The sequence below is a fragment of the Girardinichthys multiradiatus genome, chromosome 4, assembly GCF_021462225.1.
Source record: "Girardinichthys multiradiatus isolate DD_20200921_A chromosome 4, DD_fGirMul_XY1, whole genome shotgun sequence".
In the NCBI taxonomy this organism is placed as follows: domain Eukaryota; kingdom Metazoa; phylum Chordata; class Actinopteri; order Cyprinodontiformes; family Goodeidae; genus Girardinichthys; species Girardinichthys multiradiatus.
Genome location: NC_061797.1, coordinates 44,176,033 through 44,196,289, shown reverse-complemented (window position 1 = coordinate 44,196,289; position 20,257 = coordinate 44,176,033). Strand labels below are relative to the sequence as shown.

At 38.9% G+C, this 20,257-nt stretch overlaps 1 protein-coding gene across 1 annotated transcript in view; it reads left to right on the top strand.

Annotated features, from left to right (window-relative positions):
* lrp4 (low density lipoprotein receptor-related protein 4) overlaps positions 1-20,257 on the top strand; it is a 140,336-nt gene that overhangs the window by 106,578 nt on the left and 13,501 nt on the right. The window contains exons 13-23 of the mRNA XM_047362906.1: positions 299-455; positions 911-1,128; positions 9,178-9,354; positions 15,549-15,674; positions 17,340-17,548; positions 18,226-18,307; positions 18,411-18,516; positions 18,601-18,802; positions 18,929-19,118; positions 19,830-19,961; positions 20,099-20,239. Of these exons, the coding sequence (XP_047218862.1) occupies positions 299-455; positions 911-1,128; positions 9,178-9,354; positions 15,549-15,674; positions 17,340-17,548; positions 18,226-18,307; positions 18,411-18,516; positions 18,601-18,802; positions 18,929-19,118; positions 19,830-19,961; positions 20,099-20,239 (1,740 nt within the window). The remainder of the gene's footprint in view (positions 1-298; positions 456-910; positions 1,129-9,177; positions 9,355-15,548; positions 15,675-17,339; positions 17,549-18,225; positions 18,308-18,410; positions 18,517-18,600; positions 18,803-18,928; positions 19,119-19,829; positions 19,962-20,098; positions 20,240-20,257) is intronic.

The window sequence follows — 20,257 nt, the reverse complement described above, 5'->3', positions numbered from 1 at the left end:
AATTTCAAGTTAAGATCCATTTACATCAACTGCCTGTAGAATGAGACAATCTGCTGATTCTTATGGTCATAATGATGAACACTGATTCCAGCGGGTTAAAAGAAAAATATGTCTGTTTGTGCAGCTAGTAATACAGGATGTGAGCTCCACACTCAATTATAAAAATAGGCCTATAATTAGATTTTCTTCTACTTTTAAGATTTTTTAATTCTCAGAATATGTGGTTGGCAATACATTTCCCCAAAATCCTACAAAGTAATTTTAATTAAGATAAACTATTTGTTTTTCTCTCCTTTAGGGGGATTGGCTATAGACTGGATCCATGATAAGCTTTACTGGACGGACTCTGGGACGTCCCGTATTGAGGTGGCCAATCTGGACGGGACACACCGCAAAGTGTTGCTGTGGCAGAATATGGAGAAGCCCAGAGCAATTGCCCTGCACCCCATAGAGGGGTACGAGTCAACATACACACATGCACACACTCCATAATTCACCGCAGATGCTTTCAAATGTACACACTTTCATACATGCATGTCCCCTCCGGATGTGTCCCAGTTGTAGTGTAGCAGCAGAGCAGCGATTAAAATTTGGCAGCACAGCATTACCCACGGGCGAGCATCTGTGTGGAACAAGAATTTCACAAAAGAAGCAGCAGCTAACTGTGTTCTCCTGCAGCTTATTAGAGAGCTCATTAGCACGGGATAATTATAAAATGAAGGGAAAAAGTCTCTTAGGTAGCACATAACAGATGAGTGAGGAGGAGGAGGACATGCGTGTTGAAGGCAAAGAAAACTTGTTTGGTAAATCAGACATCTGCTGTGTCTGAAATCCTGACAACAATCTGTTGTATGCCAGCTTCAGCTGTAACACCTTAAACTCACCACGAGTGTCCAATTTTCTTCTTCAGTAAGATTTACTGGACAGACTGGGGGAACACGCCACGCATCGAATACACTAACATGGACGGCTCAAACCGACGGGTCATTGCAGACACACACCTGTTCTGGCCCAACGGCCTCACCATCGATTACGCCAGTCGCCACATATACTGGGTGGACGCCAAGCATCACGTCATTGAGAGAGCTGACCTGGATGGACGCAACCGCAAGGCTGTCATCAGCCAAGGTAAGCTGAGCTGAGCTGCTATTTGTTTTTTCAGGCTTATGGATGATGTTAGACAGAGTTCTGAGCCAGAGTGAAAGGTAGAATACTGACATTTATTTTTAAGACTGAAATAGAAATTGAATACCTTTCGTTCCACCTTGCTTGATGACTAAATATTTTTATGTGTGACTAGACCTGATTCATAAAATTCACAGAAATAATACAGGGAAGTGTACAGTGTCTTTGATATACAGATGCAGACACATCTGTTGGCACCACTGGTAAAGATGGATACAAAGTCCTAAAATAAATCCAACTTTTATTGTAGTGGAAGAAGTCACAGTAATGAAGAAATTAGAAAAATCCAACCTAGTTTTTGTACATTTATTCAATGAGGCAAAGATCTGTTGTTAAGAAATGTTATTTTGCTTCTTACAAAATCACCAGTGCCACAATTATTGGCAAGCAAGTTAATCACATTTTCTAGAACCTTCAAAGTAGCAATTTGTGACTTTCTCTTTCCTTGAGATAGAAATATGATGTAACACAGGAACATGTTTCTCCTAGCCATGCTGCCTCACTGGAAAAAAACACCATTTTACATAGTTTTGGCAGCAGAGGTGCCAGTAATTATAAGACCAATTATTTTGGGGAAAAAAAGGTGATTTTTGTCAATGTCTTTATATGGAAAACATTTGTCCCTCTCTGCTGTGCTTGAGCAGAAAGCCTGTTATACTGTATATGAACAGGCTATTACTCAAGGATTTCTGTAATCCTGTCTTCCTTTGGACATAAAGGTTTTTTAACTGCAAAAGCTAAATGAATGCTCAGTAGAAAAGTGCAGCTATAAACACTTTACACAACCTGAGCTGAAGGTGTGATTATAGAAACTAATACTAGGGGTGTGAGAGTAAGTGCAAGCCATGCTTCAGTACATACCTCAATTCTGGGGTTATGGCTCACCACAGCAGCAAATAAAAACAAATGGTGAAAGAAACCTTGTATCTTTTCAATTTTAAACTGAATTAAATAGCAAGTTAATTTACAGCAAGACAGAATATCTGCGCTGATTAATTCACTTTACAATACATTATTATAAAAATACATCATGTCTGTTTCAATTTGTGCTTAAATTCATGCAAAATTAAAAGAAATGCAGGACTAAACCTTCAACAACAGAGATAATTTCACTGTCATATGTAGGAATTGTTTCTTCACTTATTTTTTAAAGGTTTGTCGCAGCATACACCACATGTTTTCAGTCCTTTGTCAAAGAACCTAAAACAGATGAAGTTATTTAATTTCAATCTGATTACAAGGTTGAAAAGAGGTCAGACTAGAGTTCAGTTTCTCCGTCAATTATCACAAATGATCCCACTCAGATGCAAAGAAGCGCACGTACACACATTCACAGATTATGTACCACAATGTCACTGCCATACTCCTCCATGTGGATTTCATTAGGGCCATATTTCTGTTAAAGAGCATGCATGTGTCTACCAGGGAAATGTACAGGCACAAAAACCATAAATAATAACAAAGAGCAAAGTGTATGCCTCTGTTTATGTTGCTTTGTCCTACAGAGAAATGTGTTGGTCTACATCAAAGTACCGATTGTTTTTTTCAGAAAGCAGGGCACTGATGTGACACTCACTCACTCAAAGAATTGAAGAAAACAGATATTTGTTTCTTGGGTTTTGGTGATGTTAATTGTTTTTCCCTGGTATGTTTGTGTTCTTTATGTTTCTCAATCAGCAAACTTGCAGCCAAGCAGAACACTCTGATCACAGTGGGTTGATAGTGAGACTGTTGAATTCTACAGTGATACTGGACCTGAGCGTAATGGCACAGAACTAGATAGCTAAACTCCTTTTTTACAAGAGAAGCAGAAAATGAGCTTTAAGTAGAGATCACGATTTTGTTACTTTCTGGTCTCTGTTTTTTTAAAGCTTTGACCTGCTGATGCAGATTTTGGATGATTCATATTTCTCTTGAAGAACTCCATTTTAATGTATAGGAGCATCATTAAAAATGTTGTTGAAACCTTGTTGAATATTTGTGAGCAGTAGCTGTAAAACAGTACTGTAATATTTAAAATATCAACAAAATGATAAGAATTGACATAAAACCGCTGTACCTGATCGGAGCTTTTCTTTTTCCTTTTTAGTCAGAACTCAGGATCAGGGCTGTTCCTTTAAAATCCATTCTACCTATGCATTGCCACAGTTTGGAGTAGCTGTCCATAGTTTTTTTTTTTTTTTTTTTTAACCACTAATACTTTAAAACAATCAGAGATTAATCCTGTTTTGGTCTGTTTAAAATCAAATTCTGAACTCTGCTGTTGTAGTGGGTGGAGATCTGTGTCCCCAGATCACAGCAGCACTCCTGCAGGAGAAGAACTGCTCAGATTTACGGATTTACGTAAACGGCTCAATTTTCGGACCTCAACGCACAAAAAAACTAGCCTATGTAGACAAAAAGGTTCCAGGAAATTAGGTTCCAAAGAAAAAATTATTAGAAACCCATTGATGACACAAACCTTTCATAGCTCTTCATCAGTGAGCTTAAACATCTCATTATTGCTGAAAAAGGGCCAATCAACTAGTCAACTGCCAATTTGTTGGTGCATCTCTAAGACTGTAACTGGAGAAATTTCAGAGTTCTGTTTCCAATTTCAGTTTAGTAAACTATTCCTGCCAAAATATGAATAATTATAGTCCAATTTGCATCAGTAAAAGTTTATTCTCTCTGTGTGCATGTCAAAAAATTAATTGGTCAAGCTCAGATGATCAGACCCATGCTTTATCTTGGTTTTTTTTTGTGCTTGTTTTTAACTGTGCTTTTAACTGTGATACTGCCCTGTGTAGACAAATGTAATAAATCTGTTTTTAAAGTAATAAAATCCATCCATGCATCATGTGAAATATTAAATTTGTGAGTTATACTCTTATCAAGAAATGTGAAGTGAACTGTTACTTACTATCTACCAGAATGGTCTCCAGCTTTGGAGTGTTTTTCTGATGAAGTGAAAAGACAGCAGAAGCCTATCAGTGATGATCAGGAGGGTTAAATAGTGGGAAGAAAGAGAAGGACAGGGGAAATGTTTGATGTGGGTGTGTTTGCAGAGCATCATTCCTGTGAACTCTCCTTAATGATGTGTGCTCCGAGGATAAAAGGCTGTAATTGGCCCTGTCCTTCCTCCACAGCTTGTGTTTGCTCAGACAACACAAAGGACAAATGGGACGTTCTCTTTTTTGTGGGTCTGTGTGCAGGAGGGTGTGTGCACGGTTATATTCTGAGCTCCTGCGCCCAGGAATGTTAACGAGCACTCATCCCCCAACACCTATAGATCTGCATGTGGGTTTGGATGTGTGTGTGCGTTAGAGTTGGCTGGATGAGGGCCCAGCCACCCGTGGTGGGTGTCACGGATGGTGGTGCTATCCAGCCTGCACACCTGTTCAGCTAAATGTGGTACGACAGGACAGGACGGGAAAGGACAGCCTGGTTGTCTCTGTTAGTTTTTCGGAGTGATTTATTAATTCATTTAGTTATTTTGTGCACAGTCATGATGAAACAGTAAATCTGCCAGAGAGCAAATGTTTGTCTCTCAAATTTATCTTTTTGGGTCATTCACTTTTGCTCTTATAGGAATTTATCCTTATTTTTTGTGTTTTATTTTTTATATTTGACTTCTGTTGTTTTGTGTTTTCATAAGTGTGTTATGATGCAGTTAAGAATTGGTTCTCTGCTAATGCCTGGTTCACATGATAGGATTTTTATGCTGTTTTTTGCCCCGATCGTCCCCTTCCGACATGCCCCGATCATTGGGATGGCTCTTAAGATAATCTTATGAGATAATCCTGCCATGTGTGCTGTGTTAAGAGTGATCTAGTCTGCTCAGAAGGATCGGGAACGCTCCGACCTTAAATCGGGGATATTCAACATGTTGGATTGACTCGGCCCGATATCCTACCATGTAGGGTGTTCCTTGAGGACAAACGAGCTTGCAGTCTGGTGAATGTGACGTGTAGCTAATCAGAAAGCGACGTGACAGAAACACAGAAGGGAACCAGGCAGAAGTTGTTTGTTTTGTGTACCCACAAAAGTAGTTAAGCTGAAGACTTTTTAATGTTTGATTCATAGAGGAGTAACAAATGCCATTAGAAACAAAATATTCCTCTGAACATGTAACCTTAAACTAAAAAATAAAACTGAACTAAACTTAAAAAATAGAAAAACCTAAAGGATCTATGGCAAAACTCAGATAAATCACAGGACATAACTAACTAATTTGAAGACATTTATGAATAACTTTGATTTATTTCATTAAAATAATATTTGTGTTCTTTTTTTGTCACTTTATTTTTTATTGACGACTCCTCCTTTACAGTAAGGATAATACAAACTATAGCAGTTAAGTACAAACATAATCATAAAAAACAAAGGTCGCCACATGGAAGCTACAAAGACGTTTGTGTTCTTTAACTCACTCAAGTTTGAGTTCTTTGTCACTGTTCTGTTCTGTATATTGTCTAATTTGTCCATTTTTCTTTGTGCTGTGCTTCCTGTAGCCTTAAGTGGTGTGTATTATTTTTTATAATGTGGATTTTGGATTTTCTTTTGTTTTTACAACTAAACTGTAATTTATGGCACAGTGCCACTCAGCATCTCCAACACGTTTGGCATCCATGGTAAAAAGAATTGTGTGACAAACCCTAAAATTAAATTTTATCTTTTACTGAAGTAGCATAGTCTCTCACTGAAATATTTAGAAAAATCTATCCTTCAAGTTAATTTATTCCATGGGGGAATAAATGGATTAAAGATATAATTTTTTAACATAGTTGTGCCACCATGTTGTGCTTTAGTGCTGTTAATAATTTGCACAACCCTGTTGGCCAATAGGACACTGTTTTTTCCCATAACATTTCAGTTTAAGCATGAGTGGAATCTTTGACCATTGCTTATTGCAGAATGCCTGTATTGAGTCCTAGGTCCTCTATAACGCTCTTCTCTTCAGCTCATCTCATGTTTTTCTATACGATTCATACCTAGGGACTAGGATGGCTGAGGAAGAAAGTTAACTCCATTGTTAAACAGAATCAATATCCTGAAACTGGTCTTTGTGTTATGTCATATTTATGTCAAATGTCATGGATTACTTATTAAAAGTCTTGCAACACTTATATCAATTTTAAACAAAGTGTGCAATAAAAAATGGTGTTCACGTTTAGAGATGCCAATAAATGGTACAAAAATGCATAAGAACATGTTGCAGGTTTCATTACTCTGATTTTGTTACATTTTTGGTGCCATTTTTTTCATCTTTATCTCCCGTTTTGCAAGTAAAATAAGGCTAAAATCAAGAGTAATTTATTGTAATACACTGGGGTACATGGGCAGGACAGTTGGCTGTGGATGTTTCTCTTAAGTCACCTCACATCAGAGGAAATTCATCTCAAAGAGAAAAGAAATTCAGAAATAAAAAATTCAACAAAGATGAATCCAGCCTTTCTATCCAAGCCGTCTTCAGTCCAGCTGGAGGCGATGCTGTGTTGCTGATCAGCTCCTAAACCATAGTGCGACAGATTTTGTTGATGTGTTGGAGGACAGCGATGTGGCACATGTAGGTTAAAGGGGACATATCTGTGAAGGCCTGGTGGAACGTTTGATGCCCCTGTCCACATGCAGCTGCTCCTCCAGCTGTCCTGGAATAGCAGCGCGTGGAGAGGATAAGAAACAAGGTGACTGTGTCAAAACCAGGTGCCTTCATAGATGCTAATTACTTAGCAGGAGGAATGAGGGTGCGCTGCTCTCTGCTTTATGCTGCAATAAGATCAGAAAATAAACACTTTGCACATGCACCTGGACCTGTTTGAGGAGGTTAGGGGAGCAAAATGTATTGATGCGCTTTTGTTACCTTTGCTCACTTGACTCATTGATTTAAAAATAACTTTTTTTTTTATTTAAACCTGCTTACAAAGACTTTTGAAGCAAAGGTATTTTGTTGTAATCTGGAAGTTAATTAGGTACATGCATGTGTATTGTTGGTGGATAAATTAGAGTTTGTACTACAAAAACATGCCAAGTGAAACAATAAAACTGTTGTCTTGCTAAGCTTACACTCGAGTACACACAGTAATTCTGTTACTTGTTGCTCATTATCATTGCTGTCTTCCTCTCATTTAGCCATTTACCAATTGACATTTATGTTGTGTTGTAAAACACTGTAATTAAACAAGCAGTGTTGTTTTGAAAAGTCAAGCACCAGCCCACCTCAATCACCGCAGCAGCTCTATGAAGCAGAAATCACTGTTTCCATCCATCTAGCAATCTCATCCAACTCCTTCACCTGCAGTTCTGGAGGAGAATTAGGATGGAGAAGAAAAACAGTGTTTCACTATGGAATTGGTGTTTTGCATGTTTACCAAAAAGTTAAATTTTGCTCTCATCTGGCCAGAGTACCTTTGTCGACATGTTTGCTGTCCCTCCCTATATAGCTTTAGGTAAACTGCAAACAGGATTTCTTTTTAGCAATAGCTTTGGTAAAGGTTTATAGGGGCACACGTGCTTTTGAAAGCCACTGTATGTGTAAACAATAATGGACTGAAAATACTGATGGTTTACATGCCTTAACTAGCACCTAGACCAGGGGTCCCCAACTAAAATAGTAGGAGGTCAACTACCTCCATCATCCAAACACTTTGGGGTCTGAAGATTTCAAATCAACCGACAAAAATATTTTCTGTCATTTTTATTTGACATTTAATTAACACTAGAGTTTTTGCTTTTTAACTATTGATCAATTATTCATATGCCCATGAAATCATCTGCTGAACAGAAAATGCAATCCAATTAAAATACCAATTTTAAACGCCCTTTGAATGGCACAATCGAGTTGGGTCTGTACATCTTGGTAGAAGAATTCTGCTTTTCTTGTTGTGCTTGTGGCAGACATAGCAAGTTGCTTAACCTTTGCCTTAAGTTGTTGTCCTTCTTTTCCGCCCAAGTGTTTCTGCCACAGCTTCCAAGCACGCATTGATGATTTCCCAGTCAGTGAGAGGCATTTTGTGTTTTCCTAAAATCCACTGAACTCGCAGCGTACTCTCGTATGCTTGGTGTTGTGCTGTAGGAGACTGTTATCAGCCGTGTAGCTCGCTCATGCTGTCCACTCAGTTCATTTACTCTCCCTGTCCTACCGTCAGACCCAGGCAGATAGCTTTGGTTGAAGTTCTTATGTTCAGTTTCATAATGTCTCTTTAGATTTCCACTCTTTATAAGTCCAACTGATTCAGAACATATAACACAGACTGGCCTTACACACCACCCAACAATGTCTATATCTACATAGTAAACAAGAAAATGCTTTGCAGTCTGGACAAAATGCTCACTGGGTCTTGATTCAGTCCGGGGTTTGTGGACCCATGATGTAGACCATCATCTGGCCCAAATAACCCAACTTACTGGACCACATGTGTCTGTTCCATGATGGAAACCTGAATCAAATGTATGCATTTCTTGTAGACTGTGGAGAAAATCTGGGATCTATTGCTTTGGGGTTAAGTCCTTCTATAAGACTGCACTAGCAGAATTAGAAAAAAACTGGCCATTATTTGTCTTATTGTGTTAATTTTAATGTTTCTTTTAATCTTGCTGTCAGATTTTGGACAGAGAAGTCGTATTATGCATGGAAAATGATATGAGTGCCCTTTGTTTTTGGATCCATTGGCCACGACGAAACCAGCTGTTGGCCAGATGAGAAGAGTATATTGGCCAGATGAGTAATTGAAAGCAGTTCTATGAACAGCATCACCTCAGTGAAAACAGCAGCACTTATTAGGGGAATATTTAGTGTTTTAATGGAAACAGCCAAGTGTAGCATTATTCTGTTTTGTGCTAAGCCAACCCAAATAATTATTTTTACCCCTTAAGAATGTGTCATTCTTAATGTTTGCGTTTGTGTACTTTTATGAATAACTTTTTACAAATGTCCTTCTTTATTAGAAAATGTGCTTCGATGGTTGTTGCTTCTTTCATTAGCAATTTTAACTTAATCTTTTTTCCATTTAGGCCTTCCCCATCCATTTGCCATCACAGTTTTTGAGGACAGCCTCTACTGGACTGACTGGCACACCAAGAGCATCAACAGTGCCAACAAGTTCACTGGCAAAAACCTGGAGGTCATTCGCAATAAGCTCCACTTCCCCATGGATATCCACACACTGCACCCGCAAAGGCAGCCTGCCGGTCAGTACACAGCTTAACACAGATGTTTGCATGTGTGTCTTTTAACAGGTTGCATAATAAAACACAGGGAGATCAAGTCAGCTAGATTAAGGTGCTGTTTGCATTGATGGAACCCGTTTAATTTTGAAACAGGGACTGTTTGTGATTTGCACTATAGCTGCAATAAGAAATGTGAATTCTATAATGAAAAGCACCAAGAAATTGCAAAAACATCCAGAATGACTGTTATATTTTTCCTTTTCGGTCAATAACGTTTTACATTGCTTTAAGGTCAGATATAAGTATTTATTAATTAACATACAGTACAGACCAAAGCTTTGGACACACCTTCTAATTCAAAGAGTTGTTTTTATTTTCAGAATCAGAATCAGCTTTATTGCCAAGTTTGTACATACAAACAAGGAATTTGACTCCGGTACACTTTGCTCTTTGGTTTTGTTTTTGTATTACAGAATATACATATTTACAATGTACAATATACACATATATAATAAAAAGGTGCATTTGCAACATCTGTATGCTGTTGTTTTGTACTCTATTAAATGTTCAACAGAGAAACAGCCTGGGGGAAGAAACTGTCTCTGTGGCGGCTGGTTTTAGTGAACAGTGCTATGTAACGGCGGCCTGAAGGTAAAGCTCTGAACAGTTTTCATGACTATGAATATTGTAGATTCACACTGAAGGCATCAAAACTATGAATTAACACATGTGGAATTATATACTGAACAAAAAAGTGTGAAACAACTGAAAATATGTCTTATATTCTAGGTTCTTCAAAGTAGCCACCTATTGCTTTGATTACTGCTACGCACACTCTTGGCATTCTGTTGATGAGCTTCAAGAGGTAGTCACCTGTAATGGTTTTCCAACAGTCTTGAAGGAGTTCCCAGAGATGCTTAGCACTTGTTGGCCCTTTTGCCTTCACTCTGCGGTCCAGCTCACCCCAAACCATCTCGATTGGGTTCAGGTCTGTTGACTGTGGAGGCCAGGTCATCTGGCGCAGCACCCCATCACTCTCCTTCTTGGTCAAATAGCCCTTACACAGCCTGGAGGTGTGTTTGGGGTCATTGTCCTGTTGAAAAATAAATGATGGTCCAACTAAATGCAAACCGGATGGAATAGCATGCCGCTGCAAGATGCTGTGGTAGCCATGCTAGTTCAGTATGCCTTCAATTTTGAATAAATCCCCAACAGTGTCACCAGCAAAGCACCCCCACACCATCACACCTCCTCCTCCATGCTTCATGGTGGGAACCAGGCATGTAGAGTCCATCCGTTCACCTCTTCTGCGCCACACAAAGACACGGTGGTTGGAACCAAAGATGTCAAACTCATCAGACCAAAGCACAGATTTCCACTGGTCTAATGTCCATTCCTTGTGTTCTTTAGCCCAAACAAGTCTCTTCTGCTTGTTGCCTGTCCTCAGCAGTGGTTTCCTAGCAGCTATTTTACCATGAAGGCCTGATTCACACAGTCTCCTCTTAACAGTTGTTCTAGAGATGTGTCTGCTGCTAGAACTCTGTGTGGCATTGACCTGTTCTCTAATCTGAGCTGCTGTTAACCTGCGATTTCTGAGGCTGGTGACTCGGATGAACATATCGTCCACAGCAGAGGTGACTCTTGGTCTTCCTTTCCTGGGGCGGTCCTCATGTGAGCCAGTTTCTTTGTAGCGCTTGATGGTTTTTGCGACTGCACTTGGGGACACTTTCAAAGTTTTCCTAATTGTTCGGACTGACAGACCTTTATTTCTTAAAGTAATGATGGCCACTCGTTTTTCTTTACTTAGCTGCTTTTTTCTTGCCATAATACAAATTCTAACAGTCTATTCAGTAGGACTATCAGCTGTGTACTATATCCACCTCCTGCACAACACAACTGATGGTCCCAACCCCATTTATAAGGCTTGAAATCCCACTTATTAAACCTGACAGGGCACACCTGTGAAGTGTAAACCATTTCAGGTGACTACCTCTTGAAGCTCATCAACAGAATGCCAAGAGTGTGCGTAGCAGTAATCAAAGCAAAAGGTGGCTACTTTGAAGAACCTAGAATATAATTTTCAGTTGTTTCACACTTTTTTGTTCAGTATATAATTCCACATGTGTTAATTCATAGTTTTGATGCCTTCAGTGTGAAGCTACAATATTCATAGTCATGAAAATAAAGACAACTCTTTGACTGAGAAGGTGTGTCCAAACTTTTGGTCTGTACTGTATGTTCACAATATGAACAAACAGCTTTAACTTGCAACTTGAAGAGAAGTCAGATTTATTAATGAGATTAGAAGGGAGCAATTTGTGACCCCACACTGCTGGTTTAAAAGTATATATTGCCATTTTTAGACTTGTTAATTGTTTTTTGACTTGTTCGTCATCATAGTGAAACTGGTTTCAAAATTAATAATCAAGAAATACAGTATGTTAAACAGCATAAAATTATAAAAGGGAGCTCAAGGCAGCCGAGAGGTCAACTGGAAGTTGTGGGGAGAGTGAAGATGTTTTGCAACACCAAATCCAGACGTTGACCACCACCGACAAAGAATGTATTGATAGCAAAGCCTACAACTGAAATTAATTTCCTATAGTGAAGATTTACATGCTTGTTTATCCCTTGACAAGGAGGAACACAGCCAAAATGTTTTTTTAGAGCGCAATCTTGGAGACCTAACCAACCAGTTCCCTATACCCAGGAATTTAAAAGTGATGTTATGAACACTTGTAAAGCACACTGTCATTTAAAAAGTCAAAATCTGGCAGCATTCAGGTTAACCTTTACATATTTTGGTCCAATTCTGACAAGCATTGTTTTACTGATATTCTAAAGTGTCAGTTCATCAATTTCTCCCCACAGGGGAAGCTATCCAGGGATTTTGGAAGTTTTGCTTTTCTTACATGATCTGTCATTGTTGTAATAACATGCCACTCAGTCTCTGAGTTTTCCTGTAACATGGCTTTAAAAACTCGCTTAAAGCTAATGATAAACATGGGGGTTTAGAGGCAGAGTTAAAATACTCAGCTGTTGTCAAACATTGACCCTTCATTTGGCTCAAACTCAGAGAAAACCCTATTCTGCTGCAGCTGATTATCACAGGTAGAAATTCCGGAATGTTTGAAGAAAGCAGTTATTGATTCATTTTATAAGGGGATAAAACGGTTAAACGTCAGCAGGAGCCTTATATCGACAGAGGGAACATAAAATGTAAACCTCCTTGTAAAACACAGCATTTTATTACATGATAAATCTTATGTCCGCATCCCACACACGCGATTGTGTCGGTGGACTGATTGTTGACTCCCGGCAAGAGCCTTCTGTCATAGCCATGGCATAAATAGTTTTGTTCTTCCCTTAAATCCAAGATACCAATTGTTAAATAATCGTGGGCAAAAAGTGTTTTCAACAGAGAGATTGTTTCTGGTGGGTGAGGAAGAATCTGTCCTCTTCACCTGTTCAATGGATCTTATCCAAGTTTTCTGCAAATGTGTTCACTTGGCCTTTTTCTGTCACCAACAAGCGGCCACACCCCCTTTCAATATATTCCCCCTTAAAATGTAACAATCTCTCTTCTGTTTACAGCCAGCGTGTGTTAGGTTTCCAGATGGGGTGGTAACATTATATCATCATCATGACAGTGACTTCCTATTTTAGACAACATGACTAAAATGTGGCGTTTGTGTCAGAAAAGCAAATTTTTTTATTTCTTATTTGCTTTAAAAAACAATGCAATGGATGATTGAGATTTATTTACGTTTCATGATTTAATTGTTTTTTGGTTCTAAAATATGATGTTTGGTCTTGAATATTTTGTGACTGTTTTTATTTAAAGCATAAATGTATTACAATTTCAACCATAACAAACTGGGAAAACCAGATACTTATGATGTAAAAATAGGTATTTTTATGACATTACTAATGCTGGAAAACACAGTCACTGCCTCCTTTCTATAGAAATTCAAGCTTGCGTGCTTTGTGTTGTGACAGCCGATCTGGATGTGCTTGCATTTTACTGCATGTGAGTCAGCTACTCTTAAAGACTAACAAATGTTTTATTTAAAATAACTGGAGAGATACATTTGATGCCTTCCATAAAGAAACGGAGAAGAGCAGAGTCAAGTAAAGACTAGATGTTATTTATTCAGCAAAACCCAGTTGTTTGCCAAGTTTGAATGCTGCACCTTTTAATGAATTTAAGTTAAAAGCATTATTTCATTTTTACAGAGATCCCTATTTACAATTTTAAACATGATATGAAGCAAATGTATTGTAATTCAGAGTATGGAAATTGAAAAATAACAATATATGAAGCATCTTCCATCCACAGAAACAAGTCGTGGGGTATTGTTGCACAGATGACAAACCTCGTCTTATTCGTTTAAAATAAACATTTTCTGCAGTAGGATTAGATTATGTGGTGAACTGGTCGGTTGAGAAGTTTTCATCAACATAACAGCAAAGACTTGTGTTCTTTGATAACAAACCATGTTGCATTTGACATGCAGCCAAGAGAAAATTTTTGCTTTTGTTCTGATAACAACGCTGTTATAGTCTGCCTCTGAAATGAACTGTAAGCTGCCTCTATATCGCCACGGGGAGGTCAGGAACTGATGTTTTTGTTTTAGATGATGATCTGTCAGTCATTTCAGCTCATGTTAGTGTAGAACTTAAAGACTGAATATACAGGGGTTGGACAATGAAACTGAAACACCTGGTTTTAGACCACAATAATTTATTAGTATGGTGTAGGGCCTCCTTTTGCGGCCAATACAACATCAATTCATCTTGGGAATGACATATACAAGTCCTGCACAGTGGTCAGAGGGATTTTAAGCCATTCTTCTTGCAGGATAGTGGCCAGGTCACTACGTGATACTGGCGGAGGAAAACGTTTCCTGACTCGCTCCTCCAAAACACCCCAAAGTGGCTCAATAATATTTAGATCTGGTGACTGTGCAGGCCATGGGAGATGTTCAACTTCACTTTCATGTTCATCAAACCAATCTTTCACCAGTCTTGCTGTGTGTATTGGTGCATTGTCATCCTGATACACGGCACCCCCTTCAGGATACAATGTTTGAACCATTGGATGAACATGGTCCTCAAGAATGGTCCGGTAGTCCTTGGCAGTGACGCGCCCATCTAGCACAAGTATTGGGCCAAGGGAATGTCATGATATGGCAGCCCAAACCATCACTGATCCACCCCCATGCTTCACTCTGGGCATGCAACAGTCCGGGTGGTATGCTTCTTTGGGGCTTCTCCACACCATAACTCTCCCAGATGTGGGGAAAACAGTAAAGGTGGACTCATCAGAGAACAATACATGTTTCACATTGTCCACAGCCCAAGATTTGCGCTCCTTGCACCATTGAAACCGACGTTTGGCATTGGCATGAGTGACCAAAGGTTTGGCTATAGCAGCCCGGCCGTGTATATTGACCCTGTGGAGCTCCCAACAGACAGTTCTGGTGGAAACAGGAGAGTTGAGGTGCACATTTAATTCTCCCGTGATTTGGGCAGCCGTGGTTTTATGTTTTTTGGATACAATCTGGGTTAGCACCCAAACATCCCTTTCAGACAGCTTCCTCTTGCATCCACAGTTAATCCTGTTGGATGTGGTTTGTCCTTCTTGGTGGTATGCTGACATTACCCTGGATACCGTGGCTCTTGATACATCACAAAGACTTGCTGTCTGGGTCACAGATGCGCCAGCAAGACGTGCACCAACAATTTGTCCTCTTTTGAACTCTGGTATGTCACCCATAATGTTGTGTGCATTTCAATATTTTGAGCAAAACTGTTCTCTTACCGTGATAATTGAACCTTCACACTCTGATTGCACATTGCACCAGTAAGAGCAATGAAGACTGGCTACCAGGCTGGTCCAATTTAGCCATGAAATCTCCCACACTAAAATGACGGGGGTTTCAGTTTCATTGTCCAACCCCTGTAGATCAGACAATGTGAAGCTCCAATGGAATCCAGATGCACAACATCATTCAGAAAGGAACTAGTCTTTGACATTTTTCAGTTATGGTACATTAGGTGTAAAGCAAAGACATTATCGCAAAGTATACTATTTGTTTGCTGCCAATAGGTAGATTTGCATCAATCATAATACCACAACAGGAAACTGTGAGTGGTTTTGGTAAATTTCAGAAAATTGTAATAGGACCTTTGTATGATTTCTTGTCCTGTAGGTGGCAGAAATCGCTGCGGATCCAACAATGGAGGCTGCAGCCACCTGTGTCTCCCTAGCAACAAAACCTACACCTGCGCCTGTCCCACTGGCTTCAAAAAAGTGGACAACTACAAATGTGCTGACAGTGAGTTAATTAACAACTATATGTTTTGCACAACTTCCTGTTCTATTGTTACAGCTTCTTAATCTCACTGAAAATTGTGGAAAAAGCCAAACATTAACTTGAGTACAGTTAAATAGCAGGAAAACCTGTCCCATATTAGGAAATAATTGACAGTTCCAATAACACCAGCAACACGTTTACTTGTACTCCGATCACTTCCTAGAAAATAAATGTAATAAAAGCATTTGATATGTAATAATTTACTTTTTTTAAGATGGTCAGTGAGTCAAGGAACATTTATTTAATAATCCTGGGACTTCTACTTATGTAAAATAAAGGCCAACCTCTCTAATCCCTATTTAAAATAGGAAACACAAAAGGAAATGTCATTCCAGTTAGGCAAAAGTTTGTTTAACTTTATCAGAAAATAGCTACACCCTTAAAGCCAAGTCTAGAAGAGGTCCCAAGTTTATCTATTATCTATAAAGGTCATTGTTGGTGAACTGCAGCATAAATTGCCTCTTGCAGGATACCAAGTCCCCATCTTTTGACCCATAGATTTCTAATATCTATGGTCAAAACAATTTGAGCCTTTTTTTGTCAATCACTCCAGGTAGGCCTGATGGATAATACAAGATGCATACTGTATGTAGAAAAGAACCTGCTGCCCACTGTTAAGTATGGTGGGGGATGCGTGATGCTATGACCACATTGCTCTTCCTTTCTTACATAGCATCAAGAATAATTAAAAATACCATAATGGGTTTAATAATAAATCTGGTTGCTCTGCAAGAAAACTGATAATAGGTCATTATTAGGTCTTTCAGCAGGAAAATGATCCAAAATATATGGTCAGATAAACACGGAAAAGCAAAAAAACAAAAATTGTGAAACGTATCATTATGAAAATTAAATACATTTAATTAAAGGTTGATTTTTCTTTTTCTCTATTTTTTTTTCAGTGTGAGATTTTGTTACTTTCATAAAAATTAATTTTACACATCTTTGCTAGGGCTACCAATAATTGTGGAATGTGCTTCATATGATTTTGAATTTTACCAGTAACTATTTTATAACCACCAAAATCTACATTTTCTAAACCTAAAACTAGATTGTGTTCAAATTGATGAATTTACCCAGGAAATATTTAATCTTAAATGGAAGGGGACAAATAATAACAATAAGATTCACCATAGCTGTTGCAGTCTTTTGCCGCCTCTGCCTCCTGACACTTTTGTAATAAAACAGTCAACACTCTGAATCTAAATAAGAAGATGAGAGGTAATCCGATAACATAAGTGAATCAGCCTGAGAGCTGAGGTGTGAGCTGCTTCAAGAAATGAAATTTCAGAGAACAAATGAGCATGCACAAAATAAGATATCTACTTATTTCAGCCTATGATAAACATTTTATATTTCAATGTAGGCCAATAACTGCTGACCTGAAATACATTTTACTTAAATAAGCTTCTGTTTTCTATTACCCAGTTTCCCAACTTGAATGAGAAACATCTTATGTAATTTTTCTGTAATTATATTATGATTTGTGCTATTAATCAGTTTATTTCATTTAATCTTACTGTTAAGAGCTGCTATATGTCTATGTGGCAATGCTGTTGTTATGTGTATTGTTGACCTCACTGTTAAACCTAGAAGACTGACAGAAGACCTTTGGTCTTTAATCAGGTCTTGACAAGTTCCTGCTTTTTGCCCGAAGGACGGACATCCGACGCGTCAGCTTTGATACCGAAGACATGTCCGATGATGTCATCCCCCTGGCCGACGTGCGCAATGCCGTGGCGGTGGACTGGGATGACAAAGACGGCTACATTTACTGGACAGACGTCACTACCGACTCCATCAACAGAGCTCTGTGGAATGGCAACAAGCAGGAGGTCAGTGACATCTACAGTCTGACTGAACTCTCCACATGTGTCTCTCGCTCTTAACAATACAGTCAATGAGAGCAGCTCCAGAAGATAACTGCATTAAATGTATGCAATACTGCCATCTGCTGGAGGTGTTCTGACATTACATCAACTGACCCAAATTGTGGCTGTGATATTAAGATTTAATTTTACCTGAAGTATAATGTTTAAGTCTAGACAAAAGAATATTTCATGTTGGATTTTAATACCTAATTTTAATCTGTAGGCCAAGTTTATGGTTAATACATAGTCTAGAATTACCTGTCTGGGTAAAAAAGTAAAAAAGTGCGTAGAAAAATAATTATTCCAGAAAAAGTTATATCCATCCATCCTTGCATCCATCCCGCCGTTCATCCATTCACCTGCCATCTATCCATCCAAATGTCCATCTATCTGGTCATATGTCCATCTGTTTGGCCATCGATCCATCCTTGAGGTCCCACAGTTTAATTTAGACCAGTTTAGAAATATCTGTCATACATTTTTATTGAACGTTTGTGTTTACAGTTTAAAGAGGGGCTACACAAGGAAAGGGAACGCTAGAAAGTCTAGTCTGGAAAAGAATAAAATTTTTTGATATGGAAAATGTGTTGCAACACTTCAAGTAGAAGGAAAAATTCAGACTTTTGTTTCCTCTTTTTTAGGTGGTGGTGGATACAAGCCTGGAAAGCCCTGCAGGCTTGGCAATTGACTGGGTGACGAATAAACTTTATTGGACTGACGCCGGTAAAATGCCTCATGTAGCAGATAATTTCTCATGTAATATGTAGAAGCAGTAGCATTAGTGTGCATTCTATGGAAAAAAATATTGTGCTCGTTTTGGTGCCAGGTACGGATCGTATCGAAGTTTCTAATGCCGATGGCAGCATGCGAACTGTGCTGATCTGGGAGAACCTGGACCGACCAAGAGACATTGTAGTTGACCCAACTGGAGGGTAAGAACATTAACCAGGTTTTAAAACATTTCATTTTAGCTCAGATATCATATAGACCTCCTAAATGTTTTTCTGTCTGGTTAGTTTCATGTACTGGACAGACTGGGGAGCCAACCCAAAGATCGAGCGTGCAGGAATGGATGCCTCCAATCGGATTGTCATAATCTCATCCAACCTGACATGGCCCAATGGACTCGCTATCGACTACGAGACCAAACGTTTGTACTGGGCCGATGCGGGCATGAAAACTATTGAATATGGCAACTTTGATGGTTCTGACAGACAGGTAACATATGTCTTTTTCAGAAAATGTATAATTTCATATAATTTTATTACATAAGTTATTTTACTATCATTAGTAATGTCAGTAGTTTGGCCTGTTTGGAAAGTTTTAAGCCCCACATGTTTTCAGGTTTTGATAGGCAGCCAACTGCCTCACCCATTTGGGCTAACTGTACATGAGGACAAGCTGTACTGGACAGACTGGCAGTCCAAGAGCATCCAGACTGCTGATAAACTCACTGGACTGGGGCGCCACACACTGGCTGAAAACCTGGAAAATCTTATGGATATTCACATGTTCCACCGGAACCGGGAACCGGGTCAGTCTGTCTATCTGGAGGGGAAGTCAACTATGTCATTTCTGCATGATGCTATTAAGGAATCTTATTATTTTGCCTCTTTAATAACAATTGCTGCAAAGTTAGGGTGTGAGTTGAAGCTGTGTTAAATGGCTTGTTAGCCTTTCGGGATCGTCAGTGTTGGAGCAACAGTTAAAGAACAATCTGTTAAAAACTATTAGACTCAATATTTTGGGCAGTTCTCTCTTTTTCGATGATTTTTTTATTTTAATAATCACTTTTGCCAATTTTACCTGTGACCAGAGAAAATAAAAACATTTTTTCAGGAAGGTTCCTGCTTATAATTCAGACTTTGAATGGCATAATGACACATTCTGTTGTGTTGTCTTGTTTTTTTATTAATTTGTGCTGTGCTCTTATCCAAATTCCCTGCTTGTGAATTAAATCAAATTCAGTTTATTTATGCAGCGCCAATTAACAACACGTCGCCTCAAGGCACTTTGCAAAAAATTCAAATTCCAAGCAAACTTAAAGAACAATACATTACTGGTATTAACCTCTCTAATGTGTGATTGTGTCTAATATTTCCAAAAGAAGACCACTGCAGACCAGAAGAGGTTTGAAATAAAGTTGTCCTGGAGTTATCACCGCAATTCAAGTTTTTTTTTCTGCTGAGAATGCATAACAAGTAGGTCAGTGGGTGATCAGAGTCGTCTTGTGTGTTTTCTGTAGTGCATAATCCATGTGCAGTGAATAATGGAGGATGTAGCCACCTCTGCCTCCTGGCGCCTGCTCCCAAAGCTTCCAGCTGTGCCTGTCCCACCGGGATCAATTTACAGAGCGACGGGAAGACCTGCACACCTGGTACAGAAAACCTTCTGTTTACATTCTAAAAAGGACATATAATAAATATGTTATTTTTTTCACAACTTATGACTTTTTAGATAAAACTCTGTCAGCCCTGTTAGTGTGTAGATATCAGAACTGCCATGTGTGTGCAGGTATGAGTAGCTTCCTGATCTTTGCTCGGAGGACGGACATCAGGATGGTTTCTCTTGACATTCCATATTTTGCTGATGTGGTTCTGGCTGTCAATAGCTCAATGAAAAACACTATTGCTATTGGCGTCGACCCCAAAGAAGGTTCGCACATCCTCCTAA